Source organism: Sander vitreus, chromosome 9 (assembly GCF_031162955.1).
Source record: "Sander vitreus isolate 19-12246 chromosome 9, sanVit1, whole genome shotgun sequence".
In the NCBI taxonomy this organism is placed as follows: Eukaryota; Metazoa; Chordata; class Actinopteri; order Perciformes; family Percidae; genus Sander; species Sander vitreus.
Genome location: NC_135863.1, coordinates 22,706,713 through 22,726,728, shown reverse-complemented (window position 1 = coordinate 22,726,728; position 20,016 = coordinate 22,706,713). Strand labels below are relative to the sequence as shown.

The window sequence follows — 20,016 nt, the reverse complement described above, 5'->3', positions numbered from 1 at the left end:
AACAACTTCACAAGGTGATATGAATAAAATGTGTTCACGCCACTGCTTTAAAGACATGCCGTTACATTCAGTCAGTTGCTCTTAACAGTGGAATGGGATCCCAAAAATGAAACAACAAACATGGTGAGGTACAGTGTGTTTTACCTTTGTGATAAAACCGTATAATGTTTACCTGTGACACGCTAAACATAGCATGAGTATTAACAAGATATAGCCTCAGAGGAAGATTATTTCTTCTATCTGTCAGGGTTTTGGTATTTTGTTCCGTCTTATTGTGGTAGTCTTGTTTTTCTGTTATGTTCTGTTTCCTGTTTTATTTTGTAGTCTATCTTGTCTCCCTTGTCTTGTCCAGCTTACTTCCTGTCTTTGTTTGTTTCCCGCCTTTTTGATTGTTTTGCCCCACCCTGATTTGTTCCACCTGTTGTATCACCTGTCCCTTGTTAGTGTTCATCACCTGGTGTATTTAGTTCCTGTTCTGTCTTTGTCTCTTGTCAGATCATTGTATTTTGTTGCGTGCTGTTTCTATATGTTGGGTTCTGTCGTGCTTCTTTTTGTCTTGTAAGGTATGTTGCTAGTATTCTAGCTAGTTTCCATGTTCCTGGTCTTGTTGTACCCCTCTGTATTTTTTGGAAGCATATTTTTGCCTGTGACTTCAGGACACCGTTTGTTATACCTTTTGCTTATTAAATCTTTGAACACTACTCTGCTCTCGTCTCCACTGCATCTGGGTCCAAGCCTCGCTTTCCCGACATGAACCGTGACACTATCAAAAGAGACAAAGTCTTAAAGTGATGTGTGATTCAAAGAGAAAGTTCTAATCCATTAATTCACTCATTCATTCATTCAAGGTTTACTCTAAACATCCTCACGAGAAGAAGCCCACACAATAATAGTACTGCTTGATATTTGGCTACTGTGCCCACACCTCCTCCCCCTCCACAGTGAAATAAAGTTCGCCCACTCACGAGTAAAATGGGAAAGACAGGGATGGTATAACTCAATTGCTTGGGAATTTTAAACTGGGGAAAGTTGGCATCACCCAACATCTCAGCTCTACTATATTCAGCCATGAATATTTTCCAGACCTTGGAAAAATGACTCTCTTCTCAATGCAGCAGAACTAAAGCATTAGACAGAATTATAGGTGGATATATCCTGCTTCCATATATTAGAGCAGGTTGAGATTTAAGCTTTTAGTGACACTGGAGGTGATTTTTTTTCTTTTAAATAATCATGGTTTTTAAGTGAAGAAATCCCTTGGGTCCGATTACAGATACTAAAGTTTGTCTTGAATGGTGAACTTGTTGAACTTTGACCATGATCAGATGCAGAAGCAGTCCTTTTCATGACTTATGAGTGGTCAAATACTGGGAACACACACACACACACACACACACACAGTGCTGGGGAGAAAGACAGAGCCTATTTCAATGGACTTTCCTTCTGTCAGAATGTCTGGTATGCATTAGCCACAGACTCCAGTGGGATAGCTGGATCCACAGTATGCGTGTGCATGCGAGTATACAGTATGCATGTGAGCAGGCACACACACACACACACACACACACACACACACACACACACACACACACACACAGTAAGAAGAGAGACAAGCACAGAAAGTCACTACCACAAGGGTCAAACACTGAAATCCCAAATTAAGTGTAGTTGAGAAGATGCCTCATAAAATAGCTACAATCAAAAGTTTTGAATTCAAAAGAGCTAACACTGCACTTACAAACACTGCAGCTGAATGTTTCAAATATCCTATGTTACATTCACATCTGGTTAAATAGGCCAAACATGTAGCTATTAATATATATATATATGTAAGGAGACTTGCGCATGAAAGTAACCACAGCATGCACACACTATTTTACTTGAAACTCCTTCTATAAAAGCACTGTGTGATCTCTATCTTGCTCACCCTCTCTATTTCTTTCCTCACTTTTTTTGTTAAAACTCCTCATAAAACTCTTCGCTCTGTCTTTTATTCTATTAGCTTTGGCACAAAGAATGAATAAATGACAAACAGGGAAAGCCAGGTTTTGAGTGTGTGTTTAAGCCCAAAACTGATCTGTGTGTGTATTTGTGCATGTCTGTACAGCTCAAATGATTCAAGGTATGGGCAAGCGATCTAGAAAACAACTGCTGTTAAACGTAACTTTTTGTTTGTTTTGGTTTAAAAAATGTAATGTTTGATTCAGCACTGTTGACTGAGAAAAACCCCAGGCCTGTCATCATGACCTCATGTCTGTTTTTATTCTCATACACTCTCAAAAAGAAATTGGATTTACACTTGTATAACAGTGTGGTATATATAGTCAAAAGTTTTATTTTGAAAGTGGAAGCGGGATGGAGTAAGGCGGGAGGATGTGGAAGTGACGGGGCGGTTTTTTCCACTGTTTTTTTCTTTCTTTTTAAACACTGCTTGGCAGAGTGAGGTCAGGGTGACCTGTAAACTCTGTGTTGAACTTTTCTGACAAAACCATCATTAATTACTGTTTAGATCTGAACACATGACATTCATTATCCCTTCAACGATAAAGAAAACTCAGCGTGATGACAGAAGCTTTGAGACTGAAGTCATAAACAGCAGCCAGATTGAGGTTTGTACTGGCAAATATCTGCTGTATTTCTACAATGTCAACAATAACCAAAAACCTCTCTTTGGTTCCTATTTGACTCTGTCTCTGTCCACAAAATGTTGCTACTCTATTTCCTTGTTAAAAAATTACTGGTCCTTTTTTATTGACATCACAAAAAAACCACCCGTACGAGAAAGGCGTGCATGCTGGGATCAAAGAGGCCAAAGCAGAGAGAGGGGACCACATGGCTCCCACAAAGCAGCACTTATCCAAAATCAAAATCAGACTGGACTGGAGCACCAAACACTACCCAAAACTCACAAAACTAATTTCACGGTATTCACAAACTCTCCATTATGATCTTGTTGCATTCAGAGACTTGAGACACCTAACTCATAGCACAGATAAATGGGAGATGCAGTTTGCCCTCTCGCGGCAGCACAGACCTGGGTTGACCTGTGATGTGACGGCACCTAACAGGTAGAGGAGGATGAGCAGGAGGAAGTGAACGTCCCACAGGTGCTTCATCCCAAACTCACGCACAGTGACAGGCTTCCAATCTGAAAGACAAGATGGACACAGCAGGTTACGCAAATGTGCGGTACACAGCTTAATATACAGTTTAACCACAAGGCTAAAACTGTGAAAAATAGCTCAGTCTGTAAGCACATTTTATTTTATAATCACTACTCTGTGTTCATGGGAACCAAACGTTTGTTTGCATATACAAGGGAAAAATGGGAGTTTAATTTGAAGCCTGTTTTTATTCCACTCATTAAAAGACAAAATAATTGCCACCAAACTGAGATTTTCCATTTACATAGTGCTTTATCACTCTATGAGCGAAGGCCCATTAAATTCTAACAGTGGCAATATTTCAATATCAACCATACAAGACACAATAGTCTCAGTTCATATACAATTAAAATGAAGCTTTTTAATTTAATTTTTTATAATTGTACATATTACGCGCTAATTGTAGGAACAAATGATGAATGAATAAATGATGGAGGAAGGGGAGAAAGAGACACTGAGTCACAGACATGACTTCAGCTGCACAGATACAGCGCCAACAAGCCGCCTCCATCTGACCACTTTAGTCCAACAGCAGAGTAAAACAACCAGTTTCAACGAGTTTCTGTCCACATTTCCCTTGTGATGTGACTTCATAAATGCAGAGTTTGAAAAAAAAAAAATGGACTAACATGGCAATGCATACACCCTTCTGTAACTTCACACACACCTTTGCTTATTAAATGCTGCCAACGGGCGGCCTCTAGCTCACCCAGTAAGAGCGTTCGCCCCATGTAGGCTGAGTCCTTTGCAGCGGCGCGGGCTCGAATCCGACCTGCTGCCCTTTGCTGCGTGTCATCCCCCATCTCTCTCCCACTTTCCTTTCTATCCACTGTCACTATATAATAAAGGGAAAAGCCCCCCCCAAAAAAAAATGTTGACAATGGGACAAGGATGTGCTGTTTACACCCACATTAGCAAAAGCTTCCACTTAGTTTGCTTCAGCTTAGTGTAATTATTGACCGAGATAAACCAACTGGGGCACTTTTACTGCTGCTCAAAGTCTCTGTTATATAACTCAGTTTTATTGTTCACACCATGTTATTTGCATCTTATGTAACAAAACTGCAGCAAATGAGACACTTTGGTGTTAGTAGAGAGAAAAATCAAGTGTTCATGTTTTGTGTACTTTTACACTTATTTTTTGTGTTTAGTTTTCCACTGCTTTTGTGTTATTTCACCACTATCTAATGATTTTGTATCTTTATTGTAGTGCAGGCGACTGGCTTTCTGCTACAACTCCAATGTAAATATTTAAATACTAAAAGGCATCAATATAGCAGGGTTATCTTAACCCAATTACACACGACACAAAACAAAACTACCAGAGGACTGTGGGAATTTTCACAGAGAGACATCAGTGTGTGTGTGTGTGTGTGTGTGTGTGTGTGTGTGTGTGTATCAGACGTATCCTGGTCTTCATCACCGGCCAAAATCAACCTTTTCCTGACGTTTCCCCATTGAAATAACAGAAGGATCAGCAGCATGCCGCTCAGGGCTGCAGTGCTCCGCTCCGGTCAATGAGACATGAATGGACTACAGTACAGGCTTTCATACATACTGTTCAATCTGCTGTCAGTGACTGTAGAGTATTATTCCAAAAATATCATCTCTATGCTTATCTCTTGTTGCTTATGTTCAACAGGTCTCCACCAGCAGAGACTTTGTCTGCTAACGCTCCAGTTCACCTCTGTCCAAATTAACCTCTGACATATATGAGCAGCAGGTTCACATACATATCATTATGGGAAACAAATCCAGGCCTGTTGATTTTGAGCTCATGCCAAAATGTACTCTTATTTTTAACCAGCAGGCTTGATTTTGTAAAGATACCAGATATTGAAGAACGATTTCCTCAGCTTTCCACATATCCTGGCTACAATGACTGGACATGTGTATTTGGAAATATCAAAAGATTGTTTTTTCCATAGACAGGCGCTGTGGATTCAAATTGATTCTCCAAAGTCTCTTGAATCAAAACCTAAATGCTCAAACCGACCTTTAAAGTAATTCTGTAGTAAAACTGCCTTAAACTAATCTCTTGCGACCAACGTTGATGGTCCACCCGTTGAATTTTGTGGCACTAATTAAGGTCTGACTTGCCTCTTTCATTGTGCCTTAACACATAATCGTATTGCTTTTCTTACTTCCATTTCCTGCAGCTTCAGATTACAGCCACTTCCCACTGAGACGCCTTTACTAAGCTTAACTCCTTTTGGCTTTTCATAGCTAATGAAACATAAACACCTGATGGCTTGTGTGCATTTGGAAGTCAAAATGTGTGTTTACCATGTGCTTGAGAACATTTATGTAAAGACTGCTTGTGCTGTATCGGGGAGGAGAACTGACCTTTGGTTCTCAAAGGACCATAATGGTGTGTTTGCATGTTTTAGCCCATTTACTGCAAATCACATACATTTTGCATTACTGCTCACCGTTTTCCAAAGCATGCTATAACTGGGGATGTAGGTCAGTCTCTCAGTCTTTTTACATTTTTAGTCCAGATTAAAATATATCCAAAACTGTTGGATTATCATAAATGTAGCATAGGTCCCGATCGGATGAATTCTCTTGACTTTTTATCAACAGGTAAAAAATGTCTACTTCTCCAACACAATAGTTCATGAGAAGTTACAATATCTCTAATGATCAAACTCCTGTCAGATCAAACTCCTGTCAGCCTCAGCTGCACTTTCAGATCAATGACATAATATGCTATCGAGCTTTTGTTAGCATAACTTACATGTTACATGGTAAAGTTAGCCTTCGTCTCAAAGCACAGCTGAGCTTTACAAATGATAGCGGAGGCTGACAGTTTAGACCAAATCTGACAACCTACAGTACAGCTGAGCCTAAGAGGCTGAATCTCAAGCCAAATCAATTCTTTTTCAATTTTCAATTTTAGGGTTTTACTCCAAGTGGTACACCGTAGATGATGAGTATCGCCCCAGTACATGAACACATCCACTTGGTAGATTCTTCAAAAACAATCCCTAGCTGCTTTGGCTGCTGTACCACACACACACAACTCAAAAAATACCTATATCAATTAATTGATTTTAATACTGCATCAACATGCACTAAGAACTGGGACTGCCTAGGAAAAATGCTTTTATCAATTTAAAAGCCTATGGTAGGCTTTAACCTTCAAATGCTTCAAAAAGAACGTTTCTCACTGTTCTTTGTTTTATCCTCAGAGTTAAAGCTGTAAATATGAGATCCAAGCCATTTTTGATATTCTATAACTTTCTAGATACTTGTGGTTTAGTGATTGTTTAAATGTGAGAAAAAAAATTCCTGTGTATCAGTTGTTTTGCTATTGCCTCCTGTGGTTCCAGCTGTGCTCTCACCTGTGTGAAGTGAACAGCTATTATTCCACCAGTGGCCTCTGTTATAGTAATGTCAGATCAGTCAGCAGCGCGGAACAGGCAGAGCTTCTCCTGTCTCCCGCATTCACTTTCTTGGGCGTATTAAGGGGGCGGGGAGAGGGGGTTAACAGTAACAAACTTCAAATAAAAAATTAGTCTAGTTATTGGTTGCATTTGAAGCAGGAAGTTTGACATCCAATCACAGTAATGATGTTAACACATAAAATTAGACAATGCAGAGGCAATTTGATGATATCTCTGCAGTTGTGGTCTTGATCCGTCTTGAAATAAAATCCAGTCCTCTTTAGCCGAGACCGAGACAAGACAGAGTAAAAAATGCGGTCAAATCCGAGACGAGACCTTCAAAGAAAAAAGTGGTCTTGAGGCCGGTTTAAGACCAAGACCGATCTCGAGTACTACAACACTGGTGTCTGCTGCAGGAGTTTTTCCTTTTCACTTTCAAAGACATATTTCTAACGTTTAAGGGGAAAACTGTAATAAGTTTATGAAGATTTAAATTTCAACTTACTGTGTTTACATTTCAAAAGTGTCCATAGCATTGTATTTATTATGCTCTTCCTGTCGTTAAACTTGAGTTTTTCCACACAGAAGTTGTATCATTTCATAGTAGGTGCAAATGTATGTTTGACAAGTGGGCATTGCTCTTTAAAATTAATTTCCACAGCTACACCTTTCAGTAACACTGATTTTTCAGAACTGAAATCTCAAGAAGTAATGGTAAAAGAGAGCTGGTGGGATTTGAGACAGAGGACCGCAACGAGGACCAGCTGCATAAACCCTTTGGTGAATTTATTCTCATAGCTCCTGAGAGACGGAGCAGGAAAAAGACAGGAGATCTAGGTCACAAGCAGACGCCTTCCCCACCTGCATGTAGGAGCAGAGAAAAGAGGGATATACAGTATAGGTTCAACCTCTGGGCCCTTGTTATTAAGCATGCAGGAGCACATACTGTGGGCCAGTGATGCTGAAGTAATGCTTCAGAGTTTATTTTCCCGAAAAAGAAAAAGAAATCCTTCCATGTACTGGTACTTGATTAAACAATTCATTCAGTTACGACCACCAGACATTACCAGGCAAAGTTTGGTTTGGATATCTCCCTTCTGTAACCATGGCGCCCAGGTAAACTGGGTCCACCTACTTTTTTGATGAGAATTGAGCTCAACGGTTTGTCACAGGCAGCTAACTTGTCACAATGCAGGCCGTCGAACATAAACTGGTAGCAGGAGAGTCAAAGGGGGAAATAGGAGGAGGTAAGTAGGGTTGGGATGGGGGAGGTACAGATACCTGTCCACAAACCCTACCACAGTAGTCTATATCGACGACATTTAATTTCCGGGATTGTTCAGGTGCTGACAGAAATTCCACCGGATGGCTTTCATTTCGGCGGATGTCTGTTACCTTTCGCTTTCTTTGTGTTGGCATTTTAAACTCCGGTCAATTTATGGTTGACTGCTCCTCAGATCTCTGCAGGGTAAATCCAGACAGCTAGCTAGACTATCAGTCCAATCTGAGTTTTCAGTTTTTGAACTTTAAACATGTTCCACCAAAACAAGTTCCTTCCTGAGGCTATTTTAAGGAGGCTCCATCTGGCGTTTAGCGCCGCCAAAGACGATTGTGATTGGTTTAAAGGGGAACTATGCCGTTTTTTAAGCTTAATTTACCTTAACTGAACAGCTTCGGAGTCATTGGAATGGTTATATGACTTTTTTCGGGTTGAATGGTGGTCGTCTCGCTTCCCTCTAGCGCCTGTGAGCAGAAAAAACACCCTTGCAACTTTCGGCCGGCGAGCCGCCGGCCTCAGCGTAAAGAAGTATCGCTCAGTCCTTACCGCAGCGGCTGTGGGCTCAATTCAGAACCATGGCCATTTGCTGCATGTCATTCCCCCTCTCTCTCCCCTTTCCTGTCTTCAGCTGTCCTGTCAAAGGCCTAAAATGCCCAAAAAAATTATCTTAAAAAAAAAGCCATCCCTGGTCTGACGTGTCTAAAGAGGGATTATGGCATCAAAAGAGTACTGTTGAAGGTTCTTTGTTCGTCAGTACTAATTAGCAAATGTTAGCATGCTAACATGCAAGACTAAAATAGTGAGCATAGTAAACATTATAGCCTACTAGCTAAACATCAGCATGTAAGCATTGTTATTGTGAGCATGTTAGCTGCCGACATTAGCATTTAGCTAATAAGTAAGTAAGTACATAAGTACAGCCTCACAGAGCTGCTAGCGTGGCTGCAGACTCTTTTTCAGTCAAGTTCTAAATTCAGCCTGATGTAAAAAAAATCCAGACTCTGATCTCATATCTGTCATACAGCTAACCTTCATGAAAGTCTATACCACCGCACGGCTCATTCCAGGGTCATATTTATCTAAATAAACCAAAGTCAGGTCCACTGACACTTCGAAAAGCTTTCAGAAAAGGAACAAAAAATAAACTTAAGCTGAAAGTGTATAAAGTAATCAAAATATGGTCCTTTAAAGTAAAGAAGCATGTTTGACACATTTCAAAGGTCCAAAGGAGCATTTTCTCATCAAATTAAAGTATTACACGTTGTTCTGTGAGAGCAGATCCAAACGCATATAGAACAAAATAAGAAGACACAGCAGAATGGGAAAAGAAAAAAATATGACTTCACCAAAAAGGACAGAGATGAGTTTCACATCAATTTTACTGTGCTGTACCTTCACACTATATGTTATAAATGTCTAGGCAATAACTCATAAAGGAAAGTTGGCCTCATATATTCCTACATATTTCACTGAGGGATATAAAATAATAGACTTTACTGTACCTCAGTTAAAAAAGACATTTGTGACCATGATGTGGAATGAGGAGGCCCCTGAGCACAGCTTCTTTAGAGGGCTCCTCACTCTGATTTTATACATATCCATATACTGTCATTAAAAACCATTCACACGTTATAAAATGAGTCTCCAAAGGCCAAAGACCCAGATCATATTTTTCTATTTATTTCACATTATATTGCCAACAATTCTTTAATATTCAAGTATTAAATGTACAAACATATCTCCTGTGCCCAGGGAACGTTGTGGGCACTATCAGTAATCTGTCCTTTGTATTTGGTAAACAGAAACACAATTTGGGCTGCAAATGTGGGTACATTTAAAAAAAATACATGTAATGTTAATCTTTTAGAGACAAAATAAATACAAAATACATAACCAACAGTTCTATCTCTCAAAATCTTTTCATAACTAAGTATGTTATAGCATGACAGCCGTTTATGGTACTGTTCTCCCAGAGGATCCATATGAAGTAAATGTTGCTGAATGTGGTGACAAATGACTGTATCTACTGTACCAGTGGGAGTTATGGCATGTAATTCCAAGGTAAACACAATATCTAACATGTCAAGTTGCTCACTTAGACTAATATCTGTCTGTAGATGTATTAACAGATATGGTAGGCTAAAGTGCTCCATCACAGCTACATTCAGACTTGACAGTATTACTCAGATAGGTTATTATAAACATAGTCTCACATTGCCAGACCTTCCTCCACAGCGATGCAAAGGAGGGTCTGGCTAGTCCACACAGCATTCCGGGATGGGAGAAAAACGTGCTCTGGTTTATTGGCATATCTTTAAACCAATCACAATCGTCTTGGGCGGCGCTAAGCGCCAGACAGAGCCACGGCTCCACTGCAAAATAGCCTTGGGAAGGAATTTGTTTCGGTGGAACATGTTTACGTTCAAAAGTTGTTTTAGTCGTGCAACAGAAAACTCTAATTGGACAGATAGTCTAGCTATCTGTCTGGATTTACCCTGCAGAGATCTGAGGAGCAGCTAACCATAGTCCTCATAGTTTAGAGTTTAGAATGCCAACACAAAGAAAGCAAAAGACGGACATCCGGCCTAAATGACAGACATCCTGCCAAATTTCCGGCGGCTCCTGAACAATCCCGGAAGTAAACGTCGTTGATATCTGTATCAAAGCTATGAGCTCATACATAACCCCATTATAAACACCAAATGTTGATAAGCAGCAAGCAGAGTTTATTGTGTCAACTTGGAGCAGAACTTTACCGAACTGACTATTGACTTGAATTTCTACTTCTGGGAGAAATCTGTTCCCCTGAAGTCTGTTCCCCTGTAAATAACAGCTCCCTCTTGGCTAGTTCTGGAAGTGGTGAAGGACAGATACACACCTCAGAAACCCGTGAGCCCACAGACCTCAACCAGGAAACACACATTCTGTAGATACCTGTACTCTACTGTTTGAATCAGAAAAACAAATCATATGCATCGCAGATTCACAGGTGAGATTCCAAATGTGTTACTCAGGTCATAAATAACTATTCTTGCAACACACACATCCACCTCTTCCTCATCTTACAACCCCAGGAACACACTCTCCTACATTCAGTAAGATATCGCTGCCATGTCCTCCGGCGGTTTTTATTTTGGTTTCCCAGGCTTTCTTGTTTGTATAAATAAATCAGATTTATTTTTGGAGGGTCGAGCCCAGCATACAGAGTAACATTGGTGTACTACCAGGCCCTGCACCCTGGGAAAGTCTGTAAAGTCAACACGCACGGTTTACCTGGATCTGTTCCCTGCCTCTGTCTCTACACACACCCAAACACACACACAGAGCAGCGTCAACACTTGGGGCTTTACATGAGCCTCCACAGAAGTGTGAGCAACCAGTGGAGGCTAAGAGGGTCAAGAACAACTGAAAGCTACCCAGGATTGCCTGAGAGGCGGAGGCTAGACGATTACATCTCCTCATTCATAATCACGATGCTCAAACGCAGGTCATCATGTCTGTTAAACTGTATGACTTTAAATGGGGAATGTAATTACAATACTTTCACATAATTCGAATAACAATGTGACAAGTTAATGAAACATCTTGTGTTCAACATATTTTATCAAAATATGGGATTTTGAATTCTTGCTTTTTCACAACTCATGTACTTGTACTACATGTACTAATACGTATTTGACAATTCCCAACTTTTGGTAAAATGTGTTGGATGCTGTAATGGTATAAAAGTGCCACATAATTGCTTACATTTCTCAAAAGGGACCACAGATAAAAGTTAGCTTCTAGCTCTATCTGGTGCCATAAATGTATTGCGTGGGCCTGGTGGTAAACACCTATACCATATAACCACAAAATCCCCGGTTCAGTTGTAGATGGGAAAGCTTTGGGCCCAAAAATGAATAACCAATAAACAATGGCAAACAAGCGTATATGAGCTGTTAAGACAAGGCAGGTGTAATTTGCAAAAAGTTAAATAATATCAACAACTATTCTTACTCAATTCAGAGCTCCTTCCTGAACCCAGACACCATGCCTAGGCTTCATTCATAGCTATAAACTGCATACACAGTATAAGGGTGCGTATGTGTGTTTATGATGCCCTGTTGGTGCTGGGGCCTGATTGCTATACAGTGTGCCCATATGCTGCGCACCGTAACCATCCACATGTGCTTTCTATTATATCGTCTTGTTTCTCCCTGAAGGCTGTAACATAGCATCACAGATATTTTATTTTTATGGGAATGCATGAAATCCGAATCACATTTCCCGATCAGACCCAGGTGGAGCCATGTAAACACACAGCAGTAAAATCTCAGAATGAGGGGCACGCACATGCATGCAGGCCTACACACACACACACACACACACACACACACACACACACACACACACACAAATTTCTTGACTGGTAAAGAAACAATCCTCTATTGTTTGGGTAAGATGCAACATCTGTGGAGAAATGTAGGATATCTTACACCACATATGCACATGTAATGATATACAATGCAGATCTTGAGCATTGCTCCATGTTAGAGTGGATAAAAACAACAATCTGCTGAAAAGCAAAGGTTTTGTACTGCTTCACAGGCGGAGCTGCAGGGCTTTGAATCCATCTGGTGAATCTTGTAATGAAGCAGAGGTTAAGGTTTCAGGTTTGTCTTGAACTGACACTGTAACTGCTTTCATTGTGGTTCGACAGTCTCTGGCAGGAGCACACCTGCCTGCATACCACATAGCTGCTGTAAGCTCCTCACTGATGCTGCCATTAGGAACCTATAATTGCCTGAGGACATGAACTGTTCACACCAGTGTGCAGGTGCTCGTAAAGGCTACCAGCTGATGCTGAGTGGCCACAAGGGAGAAAGCAAGTGAGAAACTGCAGGAGAGGCTGTATTTTATCTTCTTGCTAAATCTACCAAACATTTCAACAAAGACTGATTGAATACCGTGCAATGACAAGGGTTGTGTAAGGAGTAAAATCTTTGACTGGAAATCCATTTTGATTGAATATCCAGGCCCGGAACTTTACAGCTACACTGTCAGATTGGAAAAACACCGGTCCGTGCCAAGAACCTCTTTTTTCCATTTCCCCCATTAAAGCAGATGTCCATCCCCTGCTTGCTGCTTAAATCAAGAGCATTTATGCATTCAGCTAAGATGAGAAGTGCTTTCCCCAATTTCAACAGAAAAAATACATCTATATTCTTGAACTATGCATATAATGACTCAAAGAATACCAGCACCCCATTATAATGTGCATTCACCACTTTTCAAAGAGTGAAAGAGCTTTAGCTTTGTTAAGGACAATATCATATTCTATACTAATGTGCACTGCTCTATTCTGCAGTACAAAACTATTGTCAGCTAAATGTGTAAGTAGTATCTTACTGTTGTAGTTGGTTGAGGTGAAGCTAGTTTAAAGTATTTTAGTCCAGTGGTTCCCAAACTAAGGGTCCGGCCCCCATTAAAAACTTAATAATAACACAATATAAATCTGAGGGGTCGTGAGAGTTGGAAAGGAAAAAAAACAGTCCTGCTACACACATTTGTGTTCCGATTTTGGACTTTTCTCTAATCTTTTCTTTTTTTGTGTAAATATTGTATAATCTGACCAGTCATTGAAATGAAGCTATCAGAGAAGTTTAGCCTCTTTGGTGGAACTGCGAACAACGTACAGACATCTACAACGTGACAATGGGCCCCAGCCTGACACAGCTTTTTTTTATTACGAGTCACGGGCCAAAAAGGATGGGAATCAATGGTTTAATATTTTAGATATTAACATCTTAAAATTGTACTAAAGTACCGTACGTCATGTTTCACCACTGATAAAACGTAGATCCACTTTATAGACATTCAAATAAAAAAACAATATGAGAGTAGATAGTAACAGTTCTATAAAAAGGCCGCAGTTGCCCATACAGCCTGATACATCAGCAGTGACAACTCATTCACTGTCCCCAGGCTGTCATTTGTACACAGTGGCAGCCTGCGGCACATCATGAGGTCCTTTTGATGTTATATTACTGCAGATCTTCCATGACAGCTTGTAATTACAGAAGGGGGTGTGGGGGGGCCAGCAAGGTAGAGAGACAAGCAAAAAGAGACTACCACTCGTAAATAGGAGAGAGAGAAGGAGGAATGACTGAGGCCACATGTGCAAACATAGAGGAGATTTGTAGGCACTGACTACTGTGTGTTAATGTGTATGTGCGTCTATCTTCTAGCTCCTCTACAATTATTTGGTTTTCGTGATTGGAGCGGCATTCTCTGTAGTCTGGATCAAAGCAGCAACCTCAAATTAACTTCATTAATTATTCCACAGTGGAAGAAATGTAAAATGTTTTCATATTTGCCGTCACTAGAGCTAAATCACCATGTCATCTCTGGTTTTGGACGCAGAACTCAAGTCAGAGACAAACAAGTAATTAAAGCTCAGAAATAGGAGGGACAAATGCAGTCTGCTTTAGGCTACGAGTAACCTAATCCCCCTTAAATGGTAGGCGATGAGTGGGGTGCTGGTTTGGGCAGGGTCGAAGTTCAAGCATGTGCGGGATGCAAAGTCAACAGCGCGGCATTTAAAGTATGATGTTCCCTGAAATGCACTATTTATACCAAATTACAAGCATGCACCTCAGCTAGCGAGTGCACAGCTGGTTTTCTCTTGCCAGAGGCATTGATTTGAAAACACTTCCAATCAAACAACGTCTGCGTTGAGTTACAGCTAAGCTAAGTAAGCACTGGGTGCTTCCAGTGCAGTGTTTTGAATGTGGGGTTGAAATTACAGCCTTTGCTGTGGTGTGTGATTAGGGTCTGTATGTGAGGATGTCAGTCAACTTCCAAACTCTGGAGGGAAGGGTTGCTAATTGAAATGACATGTCAGAAAGATGCAGTGATAACACACTCCTAATGTGGTTCCTCTATACTCTTTCTCTCATTCTATCCTTCCCTGAGTGAGTGAGTGAGTGAGTGAGTGAGTGTGAGAGAGAGTGTGTGTGTGTGTGTGTGTGTGTGTGTGTGTGTGTGTGTGTGTGTGTGTGTGTGTGTGTGTGTGTGTGTGTGTGTGTGTGTGTGTGTGTGTAATATCAAATTACAGCTAGATAATGGAGTGATGGCGTGGGATCAATTCCCCGTTCAACGTTGTCTCCCGCTCTGTTTTCCAACTGTCTGGACAAATAAAAAACACTGAATGTGAATACATTATCCACTCCCATCTGACATCCACCACAGGCATTTCATATATTTCCCTGTCATAAGCAATAAGTCCTTCCTTCGACTTTGACAAATTTGACTTATTTACCCTGATAAAGATTGTTTCCTATTTATGCATCCAACTAAGAGAGCACACAACAAAAACGCCTTCAAGGAAAACTCCACGCCCGAATTCTCTTATGCTGTTACACAATCTGCAGGGATCAGTGCATTCCCAAACTTAATTTGTGGTCAAGTTTTGTAATTTCACTTGTTGTTTTCCTCAGCTTGCTTTGTCTACTTGCGCTTCTATTACTTCTTTGTTCCCCAGGATTTGGCGCTGCACAGAAAGAAAGCCTACACTTGGGTGAAGAGAGAAATGATAGTGGAAGAAGAAAGATGAGAAAAAATAAGTTAGACTCCTCATTAAAATCACAATAGATCATGGCCCTGTGCTGCATTTAACCAACTGTGGATTTCTATCTGAATATGAATATTAAACATTTCTATGACTCTGATTTACTATTGATGTTTTTGATTGCTAGATAGAGACATCTTACACAATATTGTAGATGAAGAAAATATGCTGATATGACATCATGTCATCTACAGTACATGGTGTGACTTGTCTAAAGCACATTCAAAAATGAGTTTTAAGCATTTTTAGGAAGAATTTCTTTTTAGAAAGTTGTTAAAGACTCATTTGCAGTTCCATGTAGTCTGGACATTTGAAGCTTGATTCCTTCTCAAACTCAAAACAAAAATAAACACCCTACCTGCCAGCTAGCAACTAATAATCATACAGTACTGTATTTATACTTTTATGTTAATCAATTGACAATTCTAAACTACTAAATAATTGCAAATGTCCCATTTACAAGTTACCAGAGCACAAAGTCTATTCTATCTAAAGACAAAACCCATTTGTATTTGATTACAATGGTTTAAATTTGAGCAAAGGGGTAAATAATGATATTGGAGCGGCTGGAAACAACAAATGTTTGGGATTTTTGCGTGTTAAATCACATATAATTAATCTGAAAATTTGCCATTGGTGATTTTTTTTGCAATTGACTAATCAGACAGAAAATCAGTTCTACTCATGTTACAGTATGAAAACACTAAGGCCGACAACAACATTAACAAAAACAAAAAGCAGCTATGTGTCCAGATACCCTAGTCACACACACACACACACACACACACACACACACACACACACACACACACACCAGTGTTTCCCCTAGTGTATTGCAAGCCTGGTGGCCCACCGGGCCTAAGTTGCCCCCCACCAGGCCTAAGCCACTGGGAATTGTTTTTTTTAATGTATTTTAGGACATTTTAAAAAAAAGTTGGAAACTTAGATGTAGTTATATTTTAAACTCTCCAGTTAGCGTTGAGCTCTGATTTAATGTTGGACCCTTTGGAGCCTGTCTTATAGCTTTTTTAAATTCTCAGTTTCATGATTCCATCCATGATTCTGTCATCACAGAAACTGTTCTCTACATCAATGCTGCCATCAGTCTGTGACTGGGGGAAACCCTGCACACACACACACATACACACACACACACACACACACACACACACACACACACACACACACACACACACAACCACCTGATGCTGAGCATTAGCTTGACCTCTCTTTAACAATGCCTCCATTGATCAGACTGACCACCTCTCCTGAGTCTGTCGCTGACCGTTCAAATGTCAGAGCTGTGAGCGCCTACATATCCTTAACTATTGACACAACTCTTCTGTGTCGAGTTGACTTACCAAATAACTTCAACAAGGTAGAAAAGAGGGCTCTGTGTGGAACACCTATTGGCCACATACCACAGTAGGACCCCCTACACATACCACCTACGTAACACCTAACACTGAAGGACATACACACCACCTCCATGACACACAAAAGCACGATATGTAACACGGGGACAAAAATCTGTTTCAAATCTGTAACTTGAGTATTCAGCATATCGTCAGCTGACCACAGCAAACAATAAGCGAGTCAGTTGTTTAACTTTTCCAAAACATACCCCGGACTACCCCGCCACAATAAAGCAAACAAAAATGTGTGTTAGCTTGATGCAAGGAATTAAAATAAGAGTCACATCATTTTTACATTAGTTACCCTTCATCTGTCGTCTGTAAAAAAAAAAGCTTGTGTCATTCTGCACAATAGATAGACATGTCATGCAGTAAACACTCCCATCTCCAGACAGAATGACACTTGAATCGTTAACACGTCTGTTATTTGAAATTGTTAAGGAAGGCGCTTAATGTTAATGCATCTATAGAATAAAAATATATTGCTCAAAGGTTAAAGACATAAGCTTTTGCTGGAGTTTTGCATGACATTCATATTCTTTTCTTCAACCCTGATTATTATTTAAATTGAGAAGGTGTTTAAATGAAGGAATGAGCCCCAATTCCATCCAACCACAGAAAAGTAAAACCAGCAAATAATGGCTTCAGTTTGCAACAGCTGGATCTGCAGCGCAGCAAAGAGGAGTTTGAATCTGGCATCGCTCTGCTCTGCTCTGCTGTCCACTCTTCTAGTCTGCCATGCAAACAGCAGCTACTTCACACAAAAGGGACATGGAGTTCAAACATGCAGCTAAGGCTCCCACTATGAAATATTTCAAGGGAACTTTAAGGTACTCTCACAGGCTCAGAGAAGGGTGGTCAGAGTTTGAAGCCTTATGACTTTACAGTCCAATCAATGATATAAAAGAGGAAAGAGTTATGCTAAAAAGTGTCAAAGAAAAGAATGACTTACTTCTAAGATGTCTCAGCCTTTCAGACCATTTGTTCAGAGATGGTTTTAGATTATTCCAGTGAGAGTCAAGACGGACGGACGTTACAATCTGAGCCCTTTTCTCTCTCTCTCTCTCGCTCGCTCACTGTCTGTCCGTCAGTTGCCTTCACCAGTGCTCTCTGGGCTGATGTAAGACACCCCTGCACATAGGAAAAAAGAGAGGGAGAGGAGAGACGAGAGAGAAGGGGGGGGGAGGCAGAAAAAAAAATCTTCACATTCTGTGGATTCCTGGGAGAGTGCCAAAGTCCCAGAATTCCACATGCCACACATAAGGTTTCAATTAAGGCTGAATCCAACGCTCAATCAGAAAGCTTTCTTCCTCCTGAAAAGAGCCTTTCTTTTGACAGTTAGAGGCTGAAGCAAACATAATTCAAGGTAACGTTTGTGCTGCTGTCCTCTTGACTCATTTCCCTGTCATTTTATAACAGATTTATAGAACTGAAAGTGTTTGTTGGTACTGTGTTACACACAACAAATCATACTGTAGATGTGATGATCATATGAATAAAATACGGATCTTTAAATGTGCTAGAAATACCTAAGAAGCAACTTTTTTAATGAAACTCAGTGGCCCTAACACTGCAGTTTGTCACAGTCTTAATAGTCAAACCAGAGCCATGAAAAGTGAGTCAAGTGTCAGAGAGAGGTTGTCCTCTACTGACGTCATGAAGTGTGTGTTTCGCTGCTGATGTGGCCTGAACCGTTTGACTGGACCAAAGAAATTAAACATTTATTTGGAAATGCGAAGGTTTCATTCAAAGACACTGTGACTTTAGGTTTGTGACTTTTCTTGTTTCTTGCAAAGTGTTTCCAGAGGAAAAAGCCATATTATCCTGCATTGTTTAATGACTGGAAGGAATTTATTGGAATTTAAGGATTTTATTGCTTATTTGAATAGCTGCTACACATATTTAGGCATGCTAGCCTTCTAGGGATGGCAATGTTGGTCTGTGGGTCCACCACTTTGGTCCAGACTGAAATATCTCAACAACTAATGAATGGATTGTCTTAACATTTTAAATGTGTACAGACATTCAAGGTCCCCAGAGGATGAAGCCTTCTGACTTTGGTGACCCCTTCACTTTCCTCTGGCGTCTGAGGTTGACACTTATCGTTTAGAGTGAAATGTCTCGCTGGATGGATTGCCTGTAATTTGGCACGCATTCATGTTCCTCTCAGGATGAATTGTGATAACCCTGGTCATACATTTTAATTTGTGCAAATACCTGCACTTTGTTAAGTGCTAATAGGCAAATGTGATGCTATGTTATGTCACGATAACACACTAAACTAAGATGGTGAACATGGTAAGCATTGTACTGCTAAACATTAGCATGTTAGCATTGTCACTGTGATATGTTGCCATGCTACCGATGGCATTTAGGTGAAAGCACTGTGCCAAAGTACGCTAGTCTCATTAGACATTAAACAGAAGATCTCTATAGTGGAACTTTCACAGTAGACTAAATCCATAAAAAGATCCATAAGCAGACTAGGCCAGAGTAAGTGTTTTTTCTTTCTGCAAAAGTACCCATACTGCAGTTATTTCACATCATAATGCAGTTATGGAGCTGGAGAGTAAGAAAGAAAATGAGTCAGAAAGGAGTCACAAAGAATATTTCCTAGCTCCTAACTGCAGCAGCGTTGCATGCTCTGGCCTATCTTAAACATAAGCCATGTGCTGGAAACTCTGATTTAGGATACCAGCAGCAGCTATAATGCAAAAAACAGCCTGCAGACACATGCAAGGCAAGTGATACACACACATTCACATATTGCTTGCTGATTTGTCAGAAAACGTAGCCTACCGATCACAGAATGTATGGTACCGATGCTTAATTATTTTTTTTTAAGATACATTTTTTTTCGTATTTTAAACATACAGAACAGACAAACACACTTGAACAAGAACAACCACCCGCTCCCATCCTCCGCGGCCTCGAGGAAAAGAAAAGAAAAAACGAAACAAACAAAAACAGAAATCACACCTTGCCTAGTTGTTCTCCTCTACCTCTTGTGATGCTGAGGTCATTAGGACTGATACTTGTGCTGCTGCGTTTTTCCATAGGTCTATAGTTGATGATTTGGCTTTGTTAATCCTTGCTGTAGAGAGCTCAAGCATAACTATGTCTAGAAAATATGCCAACCACTGTTTTATACAAAGGGAGT

At 40.3% G+C, this 20,016-nt stretch overlaps 1 protein-coding gene across 2 annotated transcripts in view; it reads right to left on the bottom strand.

The window, feature by feature from the left end:
• The window catches only part of ddr2a (discoidin domain receptor tyrosine kinase 2a), a 32,240-nt gene extending 14,265 nt beyond the window's left edge, over positions 1–17,975 (bottom strand). For both annotated transcript variants that reach the window (XM_078259348.1, XM_078259349.1), the window contains exons 1-2: positions 17,809–17,975; positions 3,035–3,148 (exon numbers count right to left, since the gene is read on the bottom strand). In XM_078259348.1, the coding sequence (XP_078115474.1) occupies positions 3,035–3,116 (82 nt within the window). In that variant the 5' untranslated portion in view covers positions 3,117–3,148; positions 17,809–17,975. The remainder of the gene's footprint in view (positions 1–3,034; positions 3,149–17,808) is intronic.
• Between the last annotated feature and the right edge of the window lie 2,041 nt (positions 17,976–20,016).